Source organism: Aquarana catesbeiana, linkage group LG03 (assembly GCF_042186555.1).
Source record: "Aquarana catesbeiana isolate 2022-GZ linkage group LG03, ASM4218655v1, whole genome shotgun sequence".
In the NCBI taxonomy this organism is placed as follows: domain Eukaryota; kingdom Metazoa; phylum Chordata; class Amphibia; order Anura; family Ranidae; genus Aquarana; species Aquarana catesbeiana.
The window spans coordinates 11,933,425-11,959,288 of record NC_133326.1 but is presented as its reverse complement, the minus strand read 5'-3'; the positions used below and the strand labels follow the sequence as shown (position 1 = coordinate 11,959,288).

The 25,864-nt window shown below is 42.8% G+C and overlaps 1 protein-coding gene across 3 annotated transcripts in view; it reads right to left on the bottom strand.

Moving 5' to 3' along the window:
* The window catches only part of ITGA11 (integrin subunit alpha 11), a 253,778-nt gene that overhangs the window by 69,365 nt on the left and 158,549 nt on the right, over window positions 1–25,864 (bottom strand). For all 3 annotated transcript variants that reach the window (XM_073618273.1, XM_073618274.1, XM_073618276.1), the window contains 3 exons: window positions 25,252–25,418; window positions 17,008–17,153; window positions 12,183–12,293 (listed from right to left, as the gene is read on the bottom strand). In XM_073618273.1, the coding sequence (XP_073474374.1) occupies window positions 12,183–12,293; window positions 17,008–17,153; window positions 25,252–25,418 (424 nt within the window). The remainder of the gene's footprint in view (window positions 1–12,182; window positions 12,294–17,007; window positions 17,154–25,251; window positions 25,419–25,864) is intronic.

Below are 25,864 nucleotides of genomic sequence, written 5' to 3'. Positions count from 1 at the left end.
ACCTGTAAAGGCTTTTAAAGGCTTTTAAAAATGTATTTATTTTGTTGTCACTGCACGTTTGTGCGCAATTGTAAAGCATGTCATGTTTGGTATCCATGTACTCGGCCTAAGATCATCTTTTTTATTTCATCAAACATTTGGGCAATATAGTGTGTTTTAGTGCATTAAAATGTAAAAAAGTGTGTTTTTTCCCCAAAAAATGCGTTTGAAAAATCGCTGCGCAAATACTGTGTGAAAAAAAAAAATTAAACACCCACCATTTTAATCTGTAGGGCATTTGCTTTAAAAAAATATATAATGTGTGGGGGTTCAAAGTAATTTTCTTGCAAAAAAAAATAATTTTTTCATGTAATCAAAAAGTGTCAGAAAGGGCTTTGTCTTCAAGTGGTTAGAAGAGTGGATGATGTGTGACATAAGCTTCTAAATGTTGTGCATAAAATGCCAGGACAGTTCAAACCCCCCCCAAATGACCCCATTTTGGAAAGTAGACACCCCAAGCTATTTGCTGAGAGGCATGTCGAGTCCATGGAATATTTTATATTGTGACACAAGTTGCGGGAAAGAGACAAATTATTATTTTTTTTTTTTTTTTTTGCACAAAGTTGTCACTAAATGATATATTGCTCAAACATGCAATGGGAATATGTGAAATTACACCCCAAAATACATTCTGTTGCTTCTCCTGAGTACGGGGATACCACATGTGTGAGACTTTTTGGGAGCCTAGCCACGTATGGGACCCCGAAAACCAAGCACCGCCTTCAGGCTTTCTAAGGGCGTAAATTTTTGATTTCACTCTTCACTGCCTATCACAGTCTCGGAGGCCATGGAATGCCCAGGTGGCACAAACCCCCCCCAAATGACCCCATTTTGGAAAGTAGACACCCCAAGCTATTTGCTGAGAGGTATAGTGAGTATTTTGCAGACCTCACTTTTTCTCACAAAGTTTTGAAAATTAAAAAAAGAAAAAAAAAATTTTTTTTTTTGTCTTTCTTCATTTTCAAAAACAAATGAGAGCTGCAAAATACTCACCATGCCTCTCAGCAAATAGCTTGGGGTGTCTACTTTCCAAAATGGGGTCATTTGGGGGGGGTTTGTGCCACCTGGGCATTCCATGGCCTCCGAAACTGTGATAGGCAGTGAAGAGTGAAATCAAAAATGTACACCCTTAGAAATCCTGAAGGCGGTGATTGGTTTTCGGGGTCCCGTACGCGGCTAGGCTCCTAAAAAGTCCCACTTATGTGGTATCCCCGTACTCAAGAGAAGCAGCAGAATGTATTTTGGGGTGCAATTCCACATATGCCCATGGCCTGTGTGAGCAATATATCATTTAGTGACAACTTTGTGAAAAAAAAAATAAATAAAAAAATAAATTGTCACTTTCCCGCAACTTGTGTCAAAATATAAAATATTCCATGGACTCAACATGCCTCTCAGCAAATAGCTTGGGGTGTCTACTTTCCAAAATGGGGTCATTTGGGGGGGGTTTGTGCCATCTGGGCATTTTATGGCCTTCAAAACTGTGATAGGTAGTGAGGAGTAAAATCAAAAATGTACGCCCTTAGAAATCCTGAAGGCAGTGATTGGTTTTCGGGGCCCCGTATGCGGCTAGGCTCCCAAAAAGTCCCACACATGTGGTATCCCCATACTCAGGAGAAGCAGCTAAATGTATTTTGGGGTGCAATTCCACATATGCCCATGGCCTGTGTGAGCAATATATCATTTAGTGACAACTTTTTGTAATTTTTTTTTTTTTTTTTTTTTTTTTCATTATTCAATCACTTGGGACAAAAAAAATGAATATTCAATGGGCTCAACATGCCTCTCAGCAATTTCCTTGGGGTGTCTACTTTCCAAAATGGGGTCATTTGTGGGGGTTTTGTACTGCCCTGTCATTTTAGCACCTCAAGAAATGACATAGGCAGTCATAAATTAAAGACTGTGTAAATTCCAGAAAATGTACCCTAGTTTGTAGGCGCTATAACTTTTGCGCAAACCAATAAATATACACTTATTGACATTTTTTTTACCAAAGACATGTGGCCAAATACATTTTGGCCTAAATGTATGACTAAAATTGAGTTTATTGGATTTTTTTTAGAACAAAAAGTAGAAAATATCATTTTTTTTCAAAATTTTCGGTCTTTTTCCGTGTATAGCGCAAAAAATAAAAACGGCAGAGGTGATCAAATACCATCAAAAGAAAGCTCTATTTGTGGGAAGAAAAGGACACAAATTTCGTTTGGTTACAGCATTGCATGACCGCGCAATTAGCAGTTAAAGCGACGCAGTGCCAAATTGTAAAAAGTGCTCTGGTCAGGAAGGGGGTAAATCCTTCCGGGGCTGAAGTGGTTAAACTGCGTAGAGGGTTCTTTACTGTAAGAGCGGTAAGGATGTGTAATTCTCTTCCACAGGCGGTGGTCTCAGCGGGGGGCATCGATAATTTAAAAAAAACTATTAGATAAGAACGACCACAACATACAGGGATATACAATGTAATACTGACATATAATCACACACATAGGTTGGACTTGATAGACTTGTGTATTTTTTTCAACCTCACCTACTATGTAACTAAACTCACAACAGTAAAATGTGTCTGCATATGCAGTATAGCATGCTTGTTATACTCAGGGCTTTTTTTCAGCGGGAACGGGGGGGGGACGCAGTTCCGGCACCTCCACCACTGAATATATGTAATGGCAAGGAGTGCAGGGTTGTGCTATAGTGTCTATTGATGCTGGCTGTTGATGGATCTATTGTTGCCTGAGGGGATCTATTTCTGCAGAAGGGTTGATTGCTGCTGGGGAGGTCTATTGTTGCTGGTGGGGGATCTATTGTTGCTCTGGTGGGTCTTATGTTGCTCGGTGGTCAGTTGGGAGGGGAGGGATCTACTGTTGAGGGAGCAGTCTATTATAGCTGGCTGGTAGAGGGTCTATTGTTGCTGGGTGGTATTTAGTTGTAGGTGGTCCATTGTTGCAGGGATCTATTGTTGCTGGTGGCTCTATTGTTGTTGGCTGTGGGGGGTCTATTTTACTGCTTTTCTTGTTATCAATAACAAATTCCATACATATTACTTAGTACCACAAATGTTACTTGGTTCTGTATTCTCTAAAAGGGGCAGTGCTGGGAGATGGGTAGGGGGTGGAACCAAGGACTGGTGCTCAGAGGTAGGTAGGGGCAAAGACAATGGGTAACTCCCAAAAGGAGGAGTTCCTGCACCTATTCTCTGAGAAAAAAAAGCCCTGGTTATACTCACTGTGGAACTTAAGGGGTTAATCCTCTGTGTTGTGTAAAAAGGCTGTTTGATCCTGTATGCTCTCCCTCCTGCAATGTCTATCTAAGGAAGGCCAGCTAACACAGGCCAGAGTAGCCAACCTGCACATGCTCAGTTGTGTCTTTTATGCTGGAGAGAACATTTGCTTGTTGATCAGAGCTAGCCAGGTCACATGATATTGACATCACACATGTGGGCGTGTATACAGGCTGCAGTGGAAATCTCCTCCTTCCTGAACTCTCAGCAACGGAGAAACTTTGCAGTTTATCATGTAACCGTGGTATACAGATCATCCAAAAAGGTTTATAGTGGCAGTATTTTAATGTAAAAAGATTTATAAGCTGTGGGCACTGTGATGAGCTATTTTCATATTACTGGGTTTAGTAACACTTTTAGCTCTCATTGAGCTCTGCAGAGTGTAACTTCAGCTTTCTGAAAGCTCAGACAGGTGTAGCACCCTCTAGTATGCTACAATAGTTTTTTTGTTAGTGTAGGAAAATTGTTAAGGTTTGGCTAGCTGCCAAGCCTAGGTGTTTTTTTTTCTAGGTCAGGGTGAGTGACTCAGGGAGGGCTGGATGATTCACAGGCAGCACTTCTGAGACCTCCCCCCTACTTCTCACTGGAACTTGTGAGAAATTTCCAGAAGAATGGGAGTGGAGGTGAGGAGGAGATGTCTTGAGTATTCATGAGGGCCCTGACCAATCCCCAACAGATGGGTTGGAAGGGGGTAGGCCCCCTCAGATACTCTGGGTCAGCCCAGCTGGGGCAGTGGAGTTCAGGTGGAAGATGGAGATGGAGTGTTAGGAGGCTGTTGGTGGACCCTTGAGGGTAACTCCTCAAAAGTCTGGGATTTTGGGTGCGGAAGGGACCCTCTTCATGACACACGGAGGTGTCCTGACCAGCAGGTGTGAGGACAGCAGGAGGAGAACACTGCCGGTGCAAATCTCCAGGGAGGAATACAGACAGGAGGGATGGTGAGTGTTACAGTCGGGGAGGACTAAGAGGCATGCCTGAGAGGACTGGGTGAGAGAAGTCTGGGATGGATGCAGAGTCAGTCTGCGAGGACTATGGAAGCTTAGACAAGAGGGCTAGAGAACGGGGGAGCTGCAGCCAGGTGGACTGGCAGTGCCTGAAGAGGTGGTCCTGGGATCAGTAGCCACAGAAGGACAGCTGGGCACTAGGACTTTGCTACACAGCCAAGGGGCCCCCGGTCCCTGCTGGTAAAGGGCATTTGCTACCAATCTAACAGTGCCAGCTGGTCCTGGTAGTTGTAGTGCTTCAAGCAAGTGTTGTGCTGGAGGAAGCCGAGGAGTGTAAATAGATTGTACAGAAGAAGTTGTCCCTGGAAAGTTCTGCAAAATTCAAGTGGACATCCCATAATACCCCTATCCCCATCCAAGTTCAATACCTCCTTTTAAAAACCAAAAACAAAGCTACAAGGACTGTTTTTTGGCTACAGAGTGCTGTGGAAAATCCTGTGTGCCTGGCTGTGCAGGGGGTAGTGCTCCAAGCGAGTGTTGTGCTGGAGGAAGCTGAAGAGTGTCAATAGCCAGACATGTGCAATTCATTTCGTTCCGAATTCGTTTTTTTACAAATTCGTTAATTCCGAAATTTCCGAATTTTTTCATTTCTGAAATTTCCGAATCTCTGAAATTTTAGAATTTCAGAATTTTGGAACTCGTAAATTCGAAATTTCGTAAATTCGAAATGCGGAAATTGGGAAATTGGAAACTTTGGATATTCGGAAGTTCTGAATTTCGTAAATTCGTAAATTGGAAATTGGAAATTTCGGAATCTCCAAAATTCGAGATTCGGAAATTGGAAAATTCGGAAGATCGAATATTTGGAAGTTCGGAAATTCGGAAATTCGAAAGTTCGGAAATTTGGAAATTCGAAAGTTCGGAAATTTGGAAATTCGAAAGTTCGGAAATTCGGAAATTCGAAAGTTCGAAATTCGAAAATTCGAAAATTTGGAAATTCGGAAATTCGGAAATTCGAAAATTCTGAAATTCGAAAATTCGAAAATTCAGAAATTTGGAAATTTGAAAGTTTGAAAATTCGCAAATCCGAAAATTCGGAAATTTGGAAATTTGAAAGTTTGAAAATTCGCAAATCCGAAAATTCGAATTCTGAATTTTCGAATTTCCGAATTCCGAATTTTCGAAAAAAGTAAAAAAACGAATGAAATGAAAACAAACAAATTTTTTGTCAGTGCACGTGTCTATAAATAGATGTACAGAAGAAGTTGTCCCTGGAAAGTTCTACTAAAGTCAAGTGGGCATCCCATATTACCCCATATTACCCTTCTCCCTATCCAAGTTAAGCCCACTAAATAAAAATACTTAACAAAGCAATGGACTGTTCCTTGCCTCAAATGTTCTGTGAAAATGCGATGTGCCTGGCTGTGCAGGGTGGGGAGTCCCTTTCTACTTAGGGGTGCGCTACACACAATCTTTATAAATTGTGCATTTTGAATGGCTGTAGAGAAGAGAGGGCTGCAGATAAACAGGTACAACTTAAGTAGGAGGATTTGTTTCATCTCTGTGTATCACCAGTCACTTCACTGAGTATATTGAAGGGATTACAACCACTTTACAATGGAGAAGGTGGTTGAACTGCACATGGGGGATGCTTGCACTTATAGTATGATTTTTTGTTTTTTTGCAATACAATAAGCACTAAACACATTTTTTTCCTTTGTTTATTTCTTTTTTTACATTTTTTATATTGTCATTGCTGTGGAGAAAACCGCATCTGCCATGATTAAGCAACACTTCATAAAGGAAGGGGGAGGGGGAATTACATTTTGTAAGAAAATAATGGGTTGCAGAGACTGCGGATTGACATTTTCTGCACATAATAATGTGGATTAGCCGGGTCTCCATATAATGAAAGCACATCAAATGTTTCATGGCAATAAATGCATAGCTAAGCATAAAAAAAAATAAAAAAAATAAACATTATTAAATATTCGTATTGGGTGCACAGAAACCATGAAAATCTAGTTATCGTACATATGGAACAAAAATGCAACATCGGAAAATACTGAAAATTATGTTTTAAGGGAAAAGGAACACAATTATCCTGGATCTCAGGGTCACCAATCATAATTCACAAGTCAACAGTGTTAAAATGTACCTAAACCCAAAAACAAAAATGTAATACTTTAGGTGTGGTGGCTGCATTCATTTTGTTTTTTTAGGTTTTTTTCCCCTATATTTTCTCCTGCTGATCTGGCCAATAACATACCTCCTGTCTTATGGTCTTATGGAACAGTATTGTCTAATTGTCTAGAGCCCCAGTGGCCTGGTCGGCCACATGCGGGACCTTTGGCACTTTTTCTGTGGCACTCGGGGGCCCTTAAAGGCTTTATTCATATTTTGGCTTCTACTGGAGGTTGGAGTTTAAATGCCTCCTATCAGGTATGTCTTCCAAGTAATGGGGTATCATTCTTCCTAAAGTGCACTTCCTCCCTTCTAGACCATCCTTCTTCCACTGGTGCTCTCAACCGATTCTGCAGAATTTTTTCCAGATGTCTGTAGCATCCTCATTGTTAGATTAAAGGTAAATTCAATTTGTTCCTCTGTAGAAGCAGGGGTTAATTTGTTTCGACTGTGCAGTGCTACAAGGCTATGGATCTGTTACCTCTCCCTTGGTTCTCAAATTCACTGGATAGTTCTAGAACTTAGTGGGGGGGGGGAGGAACATGTAGCCTGGATATTTATGGAGTTCCCACCAATACTCTGAGGAGGCAAGGTGGGGGAACAACCCATAAATAGGCTCAGTAGGTGGGGGAACAACCCATAAAGAGGCTCAGTAGGTGGGGGAGTAACCCATAAATAGGCTCAGTAGGTGGGGGGAACAACCCATAAATAGGCTCAGTAGGTGGGGGAACAACCCATAAAGAGGCTCAGTAGGTGGGGGAGTAACCCATAAATAGGATCAGTAGGTGAGGGAACAACCCATAAAGAGGCTCAGTAGGTGAGGGAACAACCCATAAAGAGGCTCAGTAGGTGGGGGAACAACCCATAAATAGGCTCAGTAGGTGGGGGGAACAACCTATAAATAGGCTCAGTAGGTGGGAGAACAACCCATAAAAAGGCTCAGTATTTGGGGGAACAACCCATAAATAGGCTCAGTAGGTGGGGGGAACAACCCATAAATAGGCTCAGTAGGTGGGAGAACAACCCATAAAAAGGCTCAGTATTTGGGGGAACAACCCATAAATAGGCTCAGTAGGTGGGGGAACAACCCATAAATAGGCTCAGTAGGTGGGGGGAACAACCTATAAATAGGCTCAGTAGGTGGGAGAACAACCCATAAAAAGGCTCAGTATTTGGGGGAACAACCCATAAATAGGCTCAGTAGGTGGGGGGAACAACCCATAAATAGGCTCAGTAGGTGGGGGAACAACCCATAAATAGGCTCAGTAGGTGTGGCAACAACCCATCAATAGGCTCAGTAGGTGGGGGAACAACCCATAAATAGGCTCAGTAGGTGGGGGAACAACCCATAAATAGGCTCAGTAGGTGGGGGAACAACCCATAAATAGGCTCAGTAGGTGGGGGAACAACCCATAAATAGGCTCAGTAGGTGGGGGAACAACCCATAAATAGGCTCAGTAGGTGGGGGAACAACCCATAAATAGGCTCAGTAGGTGGGGGAACAACCCATAAATAGGCTCAGTAGGTGGGGGAACAACCTATAAATAGGCTCAGTAAGTGGGGGAACAACCCATAAATAGTCAGAAGCCTGGCAGTCAAGGGTAGAGAGTACAGGGTCCAGTTATCTGGAGAGGACCCCTGTGCTGGGGGCTCTGCCCCTGAGCAGGAGGAAGGACAGGAGGAGAGCGAGAGGAAGAGAGAAGGAGCAACTGGAAGCCCCACATTATCAGCCTCAGCTAGGCTTAGCTGAAGCCATCCTGAAAGCAAGACCCAGCCTCTATAGCAGAGTGCCCATACAGCAGCCTCTTGGATTCCAGGAACCACTTAAAGGGAATAAGTGAGTAACTTCCATTTCAACGTACCCCAAGCCTGTAATGAGGGGTCAGTAAGTCTGCAATACTTTACATGTCCAGGACCAGGAGACAGCTTAGAGCCAGTGCAAAGCAGCTAGAAGCAACCCCATATCTCTAGCTTGGGACAGCAGTAGCCAGGTGCTTTGGCATTCCTGCAAGGAGCAGCAACTGCATCTTCAGTTTGGAACCTTTTTTGTTGCTATTTTAGCTGCACCAACACTCCCACGGGTGGACAGCACATTTGAAGTAAGAGGCATTAGCAAATCCTCATAAGTTTATTCAAGTTCTTCAGTTCCGGCCATCCAATGCATTCCTATTCCATATCCAAGTTATCCCCTAAATAAACAAAATCAAAACCCCCTAGACTGTTTATCAAGCTTGTGAAGAAAGTGTGAAAATTTCTGTTGCTTGGCGGTGCAAGCTAAAGACCCAACAAATCCAGCAGCTACTATGGGAGTGAGCTCTACAAGTCTTTAGGTCAGTCATGAGGCTTGCAGGGTCCCCTTGGCCCATTCTCTGGTCCTTGGAGGTCCTCAATGATACAGAGAGTGTACCTGACATGATGCCAATGCCGTTCTTTGCCTCATTGTACTGTGAGCATAAGTTCCCGGGGTGAGGCTCTCCCCCCTCTTCCTGACACCCTTCACCCACAGGGAGTGGGTTGAATGATGCTGGGTGTCATTCAGCTTAGAAAAGGACCAGCTTTGGATTGCAGATCTGGAAAGTCGGAAGGGGATTCAATGAAAGGAGAAGAATAGGCAAGTATTGAAAAGTGGACTCGGGCTAAGTATCCAAATCTAAAAGTTCAATGGGGAGAGCAAAACTAGATAATAATGGCTTTGGCGGGGATGGGGAAGTCATTAAGTGCAAAGATCTCATTACTGGAGTCCTTGAGGACTTTAAACGGTGATTCATTATCAGCCAGCATTAATCATAATCATTAAGCATTAATTAAATGATCAGTTTTGGGTGGGATGACCCTTAAAACATTTAAAAACACCGAAAACACAGAGACACATTATGCAAACTGGCTTTGTAATGGAGAATGTGGTGTTCATTCCCAGATCCTGCTAACCACTCCCTGATGTCTATGGCTGAAAGAGCAAACTCAGCAGAACAACTCCGAACATGAGTGCTCAGCCAAGAGGTGACATCATTGTATGCTATGCTATACATCATTAGTATTGGATAGAGCAATGCAGAATTAAAGCGGTAGTAAACCGTTGGATATTTTTTTCTTTTTTTAAACCCTACAAGGCAAAGTCATAATGTGCTAGTATGCATCGCATACTAGCACATTATGTGAAACTTACTTTCGAATGAAGCCCTCAAGAAGGAGTTTCTACCTTCACCCGGTCTGCCTTTCCGGGTTCGCGGACTCTGGCTGTGTGAGTGGCCGGAGTCCGGGTATTCCGTTCCTTCAGAGCTCATGCGCCCGGCGCACGTTTAGGAGATATTTACAGTACCTATAGGTAAGACTTATTATAGGCTTACCTATAGGTAAAATTTATGCATGGGAGTTTACTCCCACTTTAAGCTAGCCATACAACGCTAGATTTTCATATGAAAATTCTCACAGGACATTCGATAACAACCATCAAATACTTGATGATTCTTCACAAATATCATTTGCAAGTACTTCAAAATTCACGTTGCTTTTAACATTTGATTTTTGGAATGAATAGAATTGTCCATATGACAACCACATTGACTGTGGTATCAAGTTAATAGATACTGACAAAAAAACTTTATCACATGCATCTGATCAATTTGTAGGCAGGTGCAGTCTATTTTCTCCACAGCAGGTGGCGCTCATGCGTAGTGGCACTGTTGCTGGAGAGGAAGTCAGGAGGTACAAGGTTCCTCTATGGTTTCTTGGATCACTGGAAAAGCTATCCTATTGGATGCTGATGCCCCGTGTGACTCAAGGAGCCATCTTGGATCAGGCAGAGCCTATTTAAGGCCCTGCCTCCCAGGTTTTGGCGTGCTTTGCTGAGTGAGCAGAGTAGGGACAGGTACCCCATCTGTGAGGAACAGTATAAGTGCCAGCAAAAGGTTCCAGGAAAGGGTAAGTATAGGGCCCCATCTCCTTATCGACTCCCGACGGACCAGATGGTCGCATTGTGTCCCCTCTTTGCAGACACTGATTCCATCTGGAATCTACCTTGTTACTCTACTGAACGGTGAGAGTGCCTGGGTGGTAGACATGTGCAATTCATTTAGTCCCGAATTAATTTTTTAACGAATTTTGACAAATCCGTTAATTTACGAATTTCTGAAAATTTGAAATTTGGAAATTCAAAAATTTCAGAAATTCGAAAATTCGTAAATTCGGAATTTCAGAATTTCCGAATTTCAGAAATTCAGAAATTCGAAATTTCGGAAGTTTGAAATTTCGAAATTAGGAAATTCCAAAATTCAAAAATTTGGAAATTTGAAAATCCAAAAATAAGAATGAAAATTTAAACATTCAAAAGAATGAAAATCTGAAAATTCGAAAACCCGAAAATCTGAAATAATAACTAACTAATAATGAATATTAAATTCTAGATATTGGAATTTCCTTTCAAATTTGGCTGTTAGTGAACGTATTTGAACGAATTATCTGAAATAACGAATGCCGTATCTAAACGGATGGAACGTAACGATCTAACAATAATAAATAACAATAATAATAATAAAACCTTTTTATTATTATTATTTATTTTTCATTTGTTCCATGTGTTTAGATGCGGCATTCGTTATTTCGGATAATTCGTAACTTCAGATGAATTTGTATTCCTTACGTTCACAAACAGCCAAATTTGAAAGGAAGTTCCAATACCTATAATTTAATAGTTATTATTTCGAATTTTACTAATTTTCTTTCTTTTTTTTCAGATTTTCGAATTTTTGGATTTTCGAACTTCTGAATTTCCGAATTTTCGATTTCCGAAAATCCGGAAAATTGGAATTCGAAAATTCGGAAATTCAGGATTCAGAAATTCCAAAATTCGAAATTTCGGAAATTCCAAATTCCGGAAATTCGAAATTCGGAAATTTGGAAATTCCAAATTTCCAAATTTTCAGAATTTCCGAATTTTCAAAATTCTAAATTCGGCTATTCGGAAATTCAAAATTGAAAATTGGTGAAAATTCGGAAATTCAGCAATTCAAAAATTCGGAAATTTGAAAATTCGAATTTTCGGATTTCCGAATTTTTGAAAAAAGCAAAAAAAAAAACAAATGAAATGAAAACGAACAAATTTTTTGTCAGCGCACATGTCTACTGGCTGGGTGGCTGTTCCACCAGGCTTGTTTTGAACTGTTGCTGTATTCCTTCAATACAACCTCTATTGCGCCTGCCTGTGTGAATTACAGCTCTTTAACACTGCCAGTGCCCGGGCATCAGTGGTAAAGCGCCGCTAGTATTAGCAGCACTTTACCGTCATTTTGGCGGCGCTTTTTGGGTGCTTTCTAACCCTCGCTAGCGGCCGAATGAAAGTATAAAAGCGCCCGCTTTGGCAACGCTGCCCATTGATTTCAATGGGCAGGGGCGCTTTAGGAGCGGTGTACACACCGCTCCTAAAGCACCTCAAGGAAGCTGCTTGCAGGACTTTTTTTGACGTCCTGCCAGCGCAGCGCCCCCAGTGTGAACGCAATCAGGTTTTCACACTGGGATTGCAGATGAGGCTTTTAGCGCTAAAAATAGTGCCTGTAAAGCGTCTGAAAAATGCCTCCAAAGGGGCCTTTTTCAGGGGTCTAACGGTCTCTGCACCTCACTGCCCCCACCTAGAAACGTTGTTTAGAAGACATAGACATATTCCCAAAAACGTGAGCTCTTATAGATTCAGACCTATAAATAAATGGTTTCTTTTTAACACATTCGTTATTTCGTTCGTCACTTACAGAGGCTTTGAGAGATGATGGCCATCCTTCCTCTAGTACTGGTCCCTGGTCAGGAAAGGCCAACTCATACTCCAAAGAAAAGGTGATTGGCTTCACGTAGTCTGCTGTGTCCTAGAAAGGAGAAGGAACATATATACAGTATAAATAAGGAAATATGATATTGTACATCTAAATGTAATACTCTATCTTAAGCCATCCTCAAAGTGGTTGCAAACCTCTGAAATGAAACCAGCACACAGCCTGTGATTGACAGCCTCAGCTGTGCATGCTTTCCTACGGGACTAGGTAGAGGGGGGGTGTCCATTCCCTCCACTCAGGTCTCAGATTACACTCAGCTCTCGGCTCTGTGCTGTGCAGTGTGTGACATCAGATCATCCATGTCCCCTGCCCTCTGACAACCAGGTTATAACATAGACATATACGGATGTGCACATCCACAAAAGGAGTGATTGTGTCTTGAAATTAACCAGATCTGTGATTTAAGAACATTTGAAGGTATCCTTAAGAGAATCCATAATTTGGATGGAGATAATGAACTCAGAGAAAGTTTCAGGTGGTGATGACCCTATGACATACGGTGCCTTGAAAAAGTATTCACACCCCTTGAAATTTTCCACATTTTGTCACGTTACAACCAAAAACATACATTTATTTTATTGGAATTTTATGGGATAGACCAACACAGAGTGGCACATAATTGTGAAGTGGAAGGAAAATGATAAATGGTTTTGCATACTTTTTTACAAATAAATATGTGAAAAGTGTGGGATACATTTGTATGGTGCCCCCCGGAGTCAATACTTTGTAGAACCCACTTTCTCAGCAATTACAGCTGCAATTCTTTTTGGGGATGTCTCTACCAGCTTTGCACATCTAGAGAGGGACATTTTTGCCCATTCTTCTTTGCAAAATATCTCAAGCTCTGTCAGATTGGATGGAGAGCGTCTGTGAACAGCAATTTTCAAGTCTCGCCACAGATTCTCAATGGGATTTAGGTCTGGACTGTGACTGGGCCATTCTAACACATGAATATGCTTTGATCTAAACCATTCCATTGTAGCTCTGGCTGGATGTTTCGGGTTGTTGTCCTGCTGGAAGGTGAACCTCCGCCCCAGTCTCAAGTCTTTTGCAGACTCTAAAAGGTTTTCTTCTAAGATTGTCCTGTATTTGGCTCCATCCATCTTCCCATCAAATCAACTCTGACCAGCTTCCCTGTCCCTGCTGAAGAAAAGCACCCCCACCACATGATGCTGCCACCACCATGTTTCACGGTGGGGATGGTGTGTTTAGGGTGATGTGCGGTGTTAGTTTCCCCCCCCCACATAGTGTTTTGCTTTTAGGCCAAAAAGTTGAATTTTGGTCTCATCTGACCAGATCACCTTCTTCCACATGTTTGCTGTGTCCTCCACATGGCTTCTCACAAACTGCAAACAGGACTTCTTATGACTTTCTTTCACCAATGTCTTTCTTCTTGTCACTCTTCCATAAAGGGCAGATTTGTGGAGAACACGACTAATAGTTGTCCTGTGGACAGATTCTCCCACCTGAGCTGTGGATCTCTGCAGCTCCTCCAGAGTTACCATGGACCTCTTGGCTCTTCTCTGATGAATGTTCTCCTTGCCCGGCCGGTCAGTTTAGGTGGACGGCCATGTCTTGGTAGGTTTGCAGTTGTGCCATACTCTTTCCATTTTCCGATGATGGATTGAACAGAGCTCCGTGAGATGTTCAAACCTTGGGGGATTTTTTATAACCTAACCCTGCTTTAAACTTCTCCACAACTTTACCCCTGACCCGTCTGGTGTGTTCCTTGGCCTTCATGATGCTGTTTGTTCACTAAGGTTCTCTAACAAACCTCTGAGGGCTGCACAGAACAGCTGTATTTATACTGAGATTAAATGACACACAGGTGGACTCTATTTATTAATCAGGTGACTTCTGAAGGCAATTGGTTCCACTAGATTTTAGTTAGGTGTATCAGAGTTAAGGGGGCTGAATAAAAATGCATGCCGTATATTTCACATATTTATTTGTAAAAAATGTGAAAACCCATTTATCATTTTTCTTTCACTTCACAATTATGTGCCACTTTGTGTTTTTGTGTCACATAAAATCCCAATAAAATACATTTACATTTTTGGGTGTAACATGACAAAATGTGGAAAATGTCAAGTGGTATGAATACTTTTTCAAAGCACTGTATGTGGGCATATGTATTTTTAGGGGTCATTATTGTAAACAAATCTATTGGCCTGATAAGTATTGGTCTGATAAGGTAAGTATGGGTCCAGCAGTTCACATGATACTTTCGTTTTTGAGGTTATGGAAACCCTAACAATGAACTTGCTATTTGCTCACTTTGGTCTGCCAAATATACCATTAAAGGTGCTCTGCCAAATCTGTTCCAATAGTGCAAAAAATTCTGGTTGTAAGCTCATAACTTTCTGTGCTCTCTTCCTGTGCACAGAGAGGAGTTATAGAGATAAGGAAAGAAAAAAGATATAAGGAGAGGTCTGTGTTCTTTGTAATAAATCAGAAATGGTGTAGGCAGGGCTGACACCACGCGTTTTGGAATTCAGAACTGTGTTGTCATGTCAAAAGGGAAGATAGGAAAACTATGGGGGAGATTTACTAAAACTGGAGCACTCAGAATCTGGTGTAGCTGTGCATAGAAGCCAATCAGCTTCTGACTTCAGTTAAATTTTGACAAACAAAAACCCGGAAGCTGATTGGCTACCATGCACAGCTGCATCAGATTTTGCACTCTCCAGTTTTAGTAAATCAACCACATCAAAAATTATTTTGTGTACCTGCAACATGTTTGAAGGGAGAAAACATGGGGATATGTCCACGTATGCCAAAGACTATTGTATCCTAGTAGTGGTAAAAGGTTAAAGAGCATTTAGATAAAAGGTAAGATCTTAGAGGAAATAAGAAATGCTAGGAATAGCTGAGCTGAGAGGGCCAAGGATTTAGGCTTGGATTCAGCCCTCTTCCCTTGACGACGTCTGCTTACTGACAAAACGCGTTGGAAAGGGCCTGGTCCGTGGCATCATCACGTGGGCCAGAGGATTGACTGCAGCTTTTTTCGGGAACTGAGGACTTGTCTCTCAGTTATTTGAGTGCACTGTGTGTGAAGAAATTATATTATCACATACAGTTTTACCCTATGGATATTTCCTGTGTTTCTTTCATACCTTGTGCAGTTTCTGGCTGTGAGGAATTGAGCAGGGGAGCTTTTTGGAGGCCTGGGCCACCATTTCTTTTAAAAGTGATATTTGATCTCTTACCACCTAGAGATCCTACACAGCTGGTAAGAGGCTTCAGCACTGTTATGGTGGAATCCATGGGAGCCAACAGGGGTGTGGAGTGTGTCATTTTACTGTCTGTCCTATGTCAGCGATGCGGCTTTATTTGAGGACTTTGATTCATATGTTAAATAGGACTTTTCTGCACTTTTTTTTTTTTTTTAAAGCCGTGGTGTGTGAACACACTCAGACTCCACCCGGTGCAAAAAAAAGTGCACACCAAAAAGTGAAACACAAAACATGCACAGGGTGTACACATGGCCCTTCTCTGAAGAGAAGGGACCCTTGCCCTGATCCCCTGGGGCGTTAGGCTCCAGACGGGGGGCTGGGGTACTTCACATGGTCCATCTGGCAGAAACCAGACGGACCCCGTTCTCTGGGAGGTCTGCCAAAACAGACCACCCCAAGTACTACCCTGTTTCCCTGAAAATAAGACCTAACGTGATTGTCGGTGATGGCTGCAATATGAGCCCTACCCCCCAAATAATCCCTAGTTAAAGTCCTTGTAGGTCTTCTTTTCAGGGTAGGGCTTATTTTCAGGGAAACAGGGTAGGGCTTATTTGGGGAGTAGGGCTTATATTGCAGGCAGCCATCACTGACAATCTTGCTAGGTCTTATTTTCGGGGAAACAGGGTAGGTGGGGCTCCCCCGAAGGGAGACCCCATGAGAGAGGGCGAACTAAGCCAGAAGGCCATGTCCACCCCCTCACAAGACTTTCAGGGCAGGCCCGAGGACCTACACCCTGCTCAAACGTGAAACAAAAGTGTACATCCAACCAAAAAAAAAGAGAAAGTGGCAAAACACAACAAACACACAAATAAAAGTGGGGGGAAGGAAAGTGGAGAAGGTGCAAAGGTGTAAAACAATGGCTGGCCCTTCGGCCAGGAATGAAAAAATTCCTCTGGTCCTAGCCAAAAGGCTCAGCCCAAGAGGTAGATGTAAAATAAAGTGTGGTGGTGCAGTGACCTCGGTGCCATAACTCAAAGTGACCCTCACTCACAGTGAGATTACAGCACCCCTGGACTGCCACTCCAGGGGCACATGCACCACGGGCTTTCTTCAGGTCCCTGCCTTCAGGGGGACTTGCACTTTAACTTTTGATCACATTTATTGAGACCTGATTTTTTTAATATGTTCATTTAATTAATCACAGTGTATTATTAGTTTATATATTTAAAGGGATATCACAACAATTTTTTTTGTTATGGATTTAAGCTTTCTCAGGGTTTGGAGCACCTAAAAAAAAATCTACAATTTCTCTGGTGGTGTAGTACTAATATCAACAGAAAGGCCTAATGAGACGTAAGCAAATGCAGAAACCGTTTATAGAACTTGACCTACAAATTGAGGTGTCTTCAAACCTGAAACCTATCCCAAGTATAGGTGAGGTCCACTAAACGGGCCTTCCAGTAGATTAAGGCAACTGCCTTAGCTATGATATCTCCAGACAGCCATTTTAATGTATTGTAAGGAAAAAATGTTGACTAATGTCAGTTAAATAATTAAAAAAAGATACCCACCAGAACGTGGAAATTGAGCTGCTGGCACTGATTATGCCCACTTTTGGCTCTGATGGTTTCAATGAAGTGTTTATCTCCTCCGATGTCATCAATCACAGCACGGGGGGTGTATCTACGCTCATCAATGGTCACATTGTATTTAATACCTAAAGGATACAAGTACTTAAGTCACTTATACAATTATATCAGTCAAAACATATTCTGAGCAGCATTAAAAAGTAAGTAAAAACACAAACCTGCTAGTACAAAAATGCTCCATACAAGCAGAAGAGTGCCCAAGCATTAAAAAACAGAAAAGTAGAAGTGGGAATATTAAAAGCGTTGGTCATAATGTTCACTTTCCCATCACACATGAGAATAGATCAGTTATTAAGAGGAATCCATGTTCTTAGAATTTGCATGCCAGTAATTGGCAAAAATATGCAAGAAGGGCACCCCCCCCCCCCCCCCCACTGCTCCCATAACGAATGCTCGTTAACAGCGGTAGAAGATTGGGCTCATCTATCAGACAGCTCATGGTAGATCAGTAGCCTGCAGAAAGCCTGGACAAAAAATTATTAGGGATGTGAGCGTGATACAGTTTTCCCTGTCAACAGCAATTCATCATTACTTGCAGAAAGCCTGGTGCTCATTATGGGACCACCACCAGGAGAAGCTGTAGACCAAACTTTCTCAACCTTTTTACCCCAATAAAACCCCTTTAAATCATTTTCAGGTCTCAGAGAACTCCTACTAAAACCAATTCATTGGGGGTCAGTGGGAAAAATGCAGCCCTTACAGTGGTGGCCAGTATGTCACTGTCAGGACCTGGATCTGAACCTGCAACTTCTGCTGTGTCTGTCAATATCTCTTATTGCTGATCCACCTGAGATGCTGGACAGCTCCCTGCCTGATTACTTAGAAAACCTAGCCTTGTGTCTTGTTTCTGGTGAACCTTGAACTCTTTGCTCCTCCTATGAACTTCCTATTTAAGCCATGCCTTTGCACTTCCTGTTTGTCAGATTATTGTGCTCTCTGCAGTCCATATCTCACGCTTGTCACTCTTGCTGCTATCCTTATCTTCACTATCAACCTTTGGCTTGTTCCTCAATTATGCTATTGCTTGACCCTACCTGCAACCACTTGTTACCAACCTATGGGTTGTTTACAGACGAAGCTTCTGCTTGATCCTAATCTGCTATATCTGCTACTGGACCCTGGCTTGCTCACCTCCAGGTGGGTTGATCCTGAGGACCACGACCTGGTACTAACACGCAACAAAACCAATCTCCACCATCAGGAGCTCTGGTGAACATTGGTTAGTGCTAGGGTTGCCACCTGTCCGGTATTGACCCGGACTGTCTGGGTTTTGAATCATGTGTATTCAGACTGGGCTGTGGCTCCCCAAGTAACCAAGATAGTCACACACAAATCTGCTGCCGTCCAGGATCTGTGGGCGGCTGTCTGGGGGCAGGTTCGACAACACTGGGGGGCAGGGCGATGATGTCAGCAAGAGCAATTTAGCCACACCCACTGTTTGCTGTGGCACGCTACGCGCACCGCATCACTACTCTCCCTCGGGCACCCAAATGTTTGGGTTTGGCTTGAAGAAAAGGTGACAACCCTAGTTAGTTCTTAGACCCCACACTTCGGTTGAGCCCTGCTTGTATTCCTATCCTGCTGGTTAGAGGGAGTGCCTCTACTGCTGTAGCTACTGGTCTCTGGCCCTGACCTCTGGTCTTGGCAATCACACTTGCAAATAGCTAACAAAAATCATTGGTGCCATGCTACTGACTTTGCCATGTGGCATTGGCACCAAAACTATGCAGGAGCAATCAAATGGAAGGTCAATCAGCCACAGCTCAAGGAACCCCTAGTAGCTTCTGGAGGAACCATGGTTAAGAATGGCTGCTGTAGTCACTGTACACAGGTCAAACACTGCAACACAGGAGTAGTAAATAAATTAATTTCCTATGTATTGTTACCGTGTTTCCTCGAAAATAAGACCTACCCTGAAAATAAGACCTACTGTGATTTTTGGGGAGGGCTGCAATATAAGCCCTACCCTGAAAATAAGCCCCAGTTTAAAGTGGTTGTAAAATCCTAGAATCCACTCTATTACAGTATTATATAATGTAAACTGTGTATGTTTCTGTAATCTAATTGTGCCAAATACCCTTGGTACAGCGCCGCTTGGCACTCAGCTGATCTCCCGCTGCTCTCCTCCTCTTCTCCCAGCTGTCAGTGGGGGATCTCGACCCCCCCCCCTCCCCCCCCACCCGCGGTTTACATTATATAATACTGTAATAGAGTGGATTCTAGGATTTTACAACCACTTTTACTCGGTTCCACTGGGGATTCCTGACAGGCAGGGAGGGAGAGGGGGAGAGAAGAAATCACATTACATGATAAGACCTACCCCGAAAATAAGCCCTACTGTGTCTTTTGTTGCCAAAATATAATATAAGACCCTGGCTTATTTTCAGGGAAAACACAGTACCAAGAAGCACCGGGCTATTCATAAAAAGTCATGCATTTTATATATGTGTACGGCTATTCGCTATTGTCAGTTAAGAAGCTTTGCTCCCAATAATGATTTACTTGTGCTCTGTTAAAAATGTGCAGATACCTATTTTTATTTTATATGTTTATACTTGACTTACATATTAAACAGGACTTTTCAAAGTGTATAGAACCATTCACATTGGTTCCTTTGCCCTGGAGGAGCTCACAATGGAAGGTCCCTAAAACATATATACACACTCCAAGGCCAGTCAGGCACCAAGCAACCCACCTAGTATAGAGGGGAAACTGGATAAAACCCCTATGACATGGGAGAGCATCCTGCAGACAGTGTCCTTGGTAAGATACAAAGCCAAAAAGCCTTGGGATCCTAGACAGGCATACAGTACCAACCTCAAGCAACTTCCGAAGTTTAATTAGCTTTTCTTTAGACTTCTGCTCATTTGTGTTTTTTTTTTTCCGTGATGTTAATTATATTTTATTTTCATGAAATCAAAGAAAATTGTTATAGGTTGGTCAAGAAAAGCATTTACAGATGGGTAAAGACTAAACGAAAATATGTGCAGAACAAAGACCTACAGCCATGGCCGAATTTGTTGGTACCCTTCCGCCAAAAAAAAGACAAGCCCACAATTTTCTCTGAAATATCTTAAAACTGACAAAAGTAATTGGCATTCACTATTGTTCCATGTGTTATTTTTTTATAAATCAACCTTTACCTAAAGGTGCTTCATCCAACATTACAGACTTCCAAATATTTTAGATGTTAGAGTGACATGTCAAACAATCAAACAGTGTATCCTATTTCCACAGAATTATTGGGATATTACGTGAGATTGGGATATTTGTTGCAGTGATACAACCAAGGAAATACAAGAACCAGTTAGTGGCACGCTGGGGTCCAGCAGTCAACGCCACCTGTCAACACTCGTCTATGATTGTTCCATTAAAAGGTTCCAACTGGTTTGCAAAACAGTAATCTAGATTTCATGGCCCCCAGGCAGAAAATTTGTCCCCTTCTAAATCTATGTTAACTCGTTGAGACAGTCATCAAACCATGAGTGGGCATGCCAAGAGTAGCAAGCCGTGGGTCCCATACCTTGTCAAATTTCCCAGGTACCGTGTTTATTCCATATTTAATAAAAATTGGACTTGGCTTTTATATTTTTATTTAACATAAAACAAATGAAAATTGCATGGACAAAAATGATGGGGGCCTTCAACTAATATTTTGTTCCACAACAGTGGCGGCCAGTGGAAATTTTTTTTTAGAGGGGCTACAAACGGTATGCCCAACCCCCCCCCCCTGTCGAACGGTCAGTATGCAGTGATCTAAAACAAGACAGAAAGAGCAAAAACACTGGCGGCTTCCCCTGCTTGGTGGTGGAGGCCTCCCATTCTCCTGCTCCCCATGGGTCAAAAGCGTCGGTAGTTTTCGTTTCCTAACCCCCCCCCCCTCGGCGGCCAATCGGGAGTCTTCTCTTTTCGGCCAATCGGAAAACGGGTCTCACACCCGCTTCTGGTTGGCCGGATTGAGGATCAGTTTTTCAACTGCGATTATTCATTCGCTGTTGTAATACACCGGGGTGGGATCGTAGCGCATCCTCTGCAACCCGAGCCCACCCTATTTTGAAGCCTATTGGAGCCTCTGGCTTCAATCAGGTGCTTAGAAAAAAAAAAAAACCCGGTGCTGTAATTCATGCGTCCGTTATCCTGAAAGTTGCCGAACGCATGAATAGGGGGTGGCTGCGGCGGCCAGCTATGCATGAATCTATCTATTGCATATAGGGGGTGGTAGTGGAGAGAGGGGGCGGCGCCCAGGCACCCCTAATGGACGGGCCGCCCCTGTTGCACAACCAATTTCTGTAGCTCTCAGTGGGACTTCGGTACCTGCCAACAGAGTAGTTTGGCCCGCTCTTCTTGAGCAAACTGTTTCAGCTGTCTCAAGTTTGAAGGGTGTCTTCTCCAGTCTGCATGGTTCAGCTTTTTCCGCAGATGTTCAATGGATTCGGGGGCCCAGAGAAGGACATTTCAGCCTTTCAGGTTTTTTAACCATGTGCGGCCTGCTAACACATTCACTGCTTACCGCTAGCTGGAAGCACAGCCGGGCACGGCAATGTATGGGCACGTTGTGATTCACTTCCTAGTTTTTGGGCACGCCCCCTGCTGATCTGTGCTGTGAATGGACACAACACAGGTTTCTCAGCAGGTTACAGCTTTGGCTGTTGAATGGGGAAGACACATAATGAGAGAAGATTTGGATGCTGCACACCCCGAATGATATCGAAAAAATGTTTTGGTGCTGATGTCACACCGCTGCTCGATTCAGGCTTTTTAGATGTGAGTTTATTGGTTCACTGTCCTGTATCTGCTGTATACATGTTTTTTAACATTAAATACCACACTATTGGAATCTTTTTCTGGCTCTTGGTGAGCTTTGTTCATTTATAGTTGAAGGTTTTCTAAAGGAGAGGTCCTTGGAGTCCCTATGCTATAATGTTCCTTGCTTGATCGACATGCTGTTTTGGGCATTTATGCTGCTGTGATGGCAGTTATTCGCTTTGGTGAGTTTGCATTTCACTTGTTGGTGGTGGGAGATCACTGAAGCACACCTAAGAAGAATTGCTTTATCAACACTGGTGTCATTGCTTTACAATTGTCATCGTATTAAACTTTATACTGGGATTTTAGGATTATTGCCTGGACTTTAATGCAATATTCATTTATGTTTTTATTGTTTTGTATGTTAATGAGGTGCTGCACTCTTATTTTGCACATTTCCACTAAAGCACAGATACACTATATTACCAAAAGTAATGGATAAGAAGGGAGGATCCCCACCATGCCAACATCCAAATATTAGAGAAAAAAGGATTGAAAGACTAAAAGAAAGATTGAAAGACTTGAGTAACTCTCTCAAAAAAAGGCAGACTTTGTGGGCACCTAAAGTATTGGGGCGCCTGCCTTTACACGCACTTTAATGGCATCCCAGTCTTAGTCCGTAGGGTTCAATATTGAGTTGGCTCCGCCCTTTGCAGCTATAACAGCTTCAATGCTTCTGGGAAGGCTGTCCACAAGGTTTAGGAGTATATCTTTGGGAATGTTTGACCATTCTTCCAGAAGAGCATATGTGAGGTTAGGCACTGATGTTGGACGAGAAGGCCTGGCTCGCAGTCTGCACTGTAATTCATCCTAAAGGTGTTCTATCAGGTTGAAGTCAGGACTCTTAGCAGGCCAGTCAAGTTCCTCCATCCCAAACTCGCTCATCCATGTCTTTATGGACCTTGTTTTGTGCACTGGTCTAAATCATCCGGCGGAGGGGGGATTATGGTGTGGGGGGTTGTTTTTTAGGGGTTGGGCTTGGCCTCTTAGTTCCAGTAAAGGGAACTCTTAAGGCGTCGGCATACCAAGACATTTTGGACAATTTCATGCTCCCAACTTTGTGGGAACAGTTTGGGGACGGCCCCTTCCTGTTCCAAGATGACTGCGCACCAGTGCACAAACAAGGTCTATAAAGACATGGATAAGCAAATTTGGGGTGGAGGAACTTGACTGGCCTGCACATGTCATGACCTCAACCAGATAGAACACCTTGGGGATGAATGGAGACTGCGAGCCAGACCTTCTAATCCAACATCAGTACCTGACCTCACAAATGTTCTTCTGGAAGAATGGTCAAACATTCCCATAGACACCCTCCTAAACCTTGTGGACATCCTTCCCAGAAGAGTTGAAGCTGTTATAGCTGCAAAGGGTGGAGCCAACTCAATATTGAACCCTACGGGACTAAGACTGGGATGCCATTAAAGTTCATATATGTGTAAAGGTAGGTGTCCGAATACTTTTGACAATATAGTGTATTTTTGGTGTAAGCAGCATTAGGTTGAATATATTTTTATTGAGTTATTTTTCAAGTAAAGCAGTAGGGGGTACAAAATAGACAAATACCACATACTTACAGGTGTAACATTAAATAACATTCATTGAAAATGGTGAATCACAAAACCACAACCTGTAAATAAAATTGGGAAGGGTGTGCACAGGGGCGAGTACAGATAAGAAAAGAAAGTCAAGAAGGGGAAAAGAGGGAAGGGAAATAGATACTGAATGTGGAATGTATTTTCGGTAGAATATTCTACCAGCTGAACATCTCTATGGTGAGAATGGGAGCTACAGCATGTAAGCAGCCTTATTATAGATTTTTTTTTTTTGAAAATTCTGTTTATTAAATTTTAGACAAACAAACATACAGAGAAAGAGGAGTGATCCGGCACAACACAGGCCATTCCTTGAGCAACATGGTCAACTTGGACCCAACATTTATTCTACTTAACATAGGTGACTAACTAGAACAACTTCACCCCCCCCCTCCCCCCAACATCCCCAGACCACAGTTCACCACATTTTAGAATAAGCACCTCACTTCATATCACCAATAGGGAAACTTCAGGAGTCAGCCCATGTGTATATACGTATATGCTTTTATTGTTCTCCCAAAGCACTGCACTGTACCTGACGTTAAGCTAATTTAGTATCAAAAGGACACATCTGCCTTTAACTACCACCCCTCCTCATCCAACCAAATAGGTATAATGTGTCCAGTTAGAACAGACTCCCAGGATTATTATTTAACCTCATATGAGACCTTGGGCAGAGCTAGCCAGCCGTTACCTCCGAGCCGAACCAGGCCTGCCAAAGTTTATTAAACTTCTTTCCGCACCCTCTAGAGTGATAGTTTGCCTTATAGTAAGGCATCATGGAATTTACCAGACCGTTCCAAAAGGAAACACCAAGGGGAGCGAAGTTCCTCCATTTAAATAATATGGCGTTCCTTAACTAGAAGAATAGGATGTTCAGTAAAGTTCTAAGAGCTCTGGACAGAACCACCTCCTCCACCAGGACCAACAAACATACTCTAATTGACAATGGGATAGGTATCTTTAATATGTCTTCTATGCATGTTATCACCCCTTCCCAAAAGGTCTTGATGTGCGGGCAATCCCAGAAAATATGTTTGGCATCAGCCGGTGAAAAGTCACATCTCCAACATGCTGAGGAGACCAATGGGTAGATTACAGCCAATCTGGCCGGTATAAAATAAATTCTGTGCAAAAATTTAAAATGTATGAGTCTATCTCTCACGAGGACTAAATGTTTAAAGGGGTGCACCCATACGTCATCCCATTCCTCCCCGTCCATATCAGGGACTTCACTCTCCCAACGCTCCCTACATTTAGCCATTGCCGCCGGGCTTTTCTTGAACAGTTCTTTATATGTGACCGATAAAGTCTTAGGGAAGTCTTCTACCATAAGCATGTCTTCCAGAGCCGATGGGATGGACTCTACTGCCCTATCTCTGAATTGGGCCTGAAATGCTCGTCGAAGCTGTATGAACCTGAAGAAATATGTATTAGGGAGATCATACTTAGTCTTTAGCTGGTCAAAAGTCAGGAGTGCTCCATCTTTGGTGATGTCCTTTAGTAACTTTATTCCCTTGACCACCCACACCAAGAGTAGAAATGAGATAGCTTGGGGTTCCCCCACATGGGAGTCTGTGGTGAGAAACCCAAGTAGCTCGGGCACGCCAACTCAACTGCCTCCTCCCATGCCTTAATAGCAGCCTTCATAGCCATTGTCAGTGGTAGCTCCGTAGATTATTATTATTAACAATATTTTTTCACAGCTTAGATATAATTTTTTATATTATTCCTTCTGCATAGTACATGACATTCGGTCACCTACCCACACTCTGCCCCTGGAACTGGGGTGCTTTAAATATTGGAGAGAAGCAGATGAAGGCCGCCATGCAAGTGGCTTCCCGTCCATTCCTATGGCACTCTTTACTGAAAATGTTTATCTTCGGCGGTTCAAATCGAATGGTCGCATTAATCTGCACAACGCTGCGAGTCCTGCCAATAAAAGCACAAATGTATCATTAAAACTGTTACTGACCATCATTTCTTTTGGACAAAAATCATATAGCAAACCCACTTCAGAACAGAAAGATGGTGGCCATGATGGTGGAGTACAGAAAGCTACATGTCATTCTCTTTGTTCTTCTCAAGACCTCCTGCTCTCCAGCTCCCTCGTCACCTCCTCCTTTGCTTGCTTCCAGGACTTTTCCAGAGCCTCTCCAAATCCTATGGAACTCCTTACCCCAATCTGTCCGATTATCTCCCATTCTAAATCTAAATCCTAAAGGCTAAATCCTGCCCCCTTGACCTCCACAACAACTCCAGAATTCGACCCTACAAAGCAACTTATTCACGCCTTGATTATTTCCCGCCTTGACTACCGCAACTCTCTCCTTAATGGCCGACCCTTACACAGGCTATCCCCTCTTCAGTCTATTATG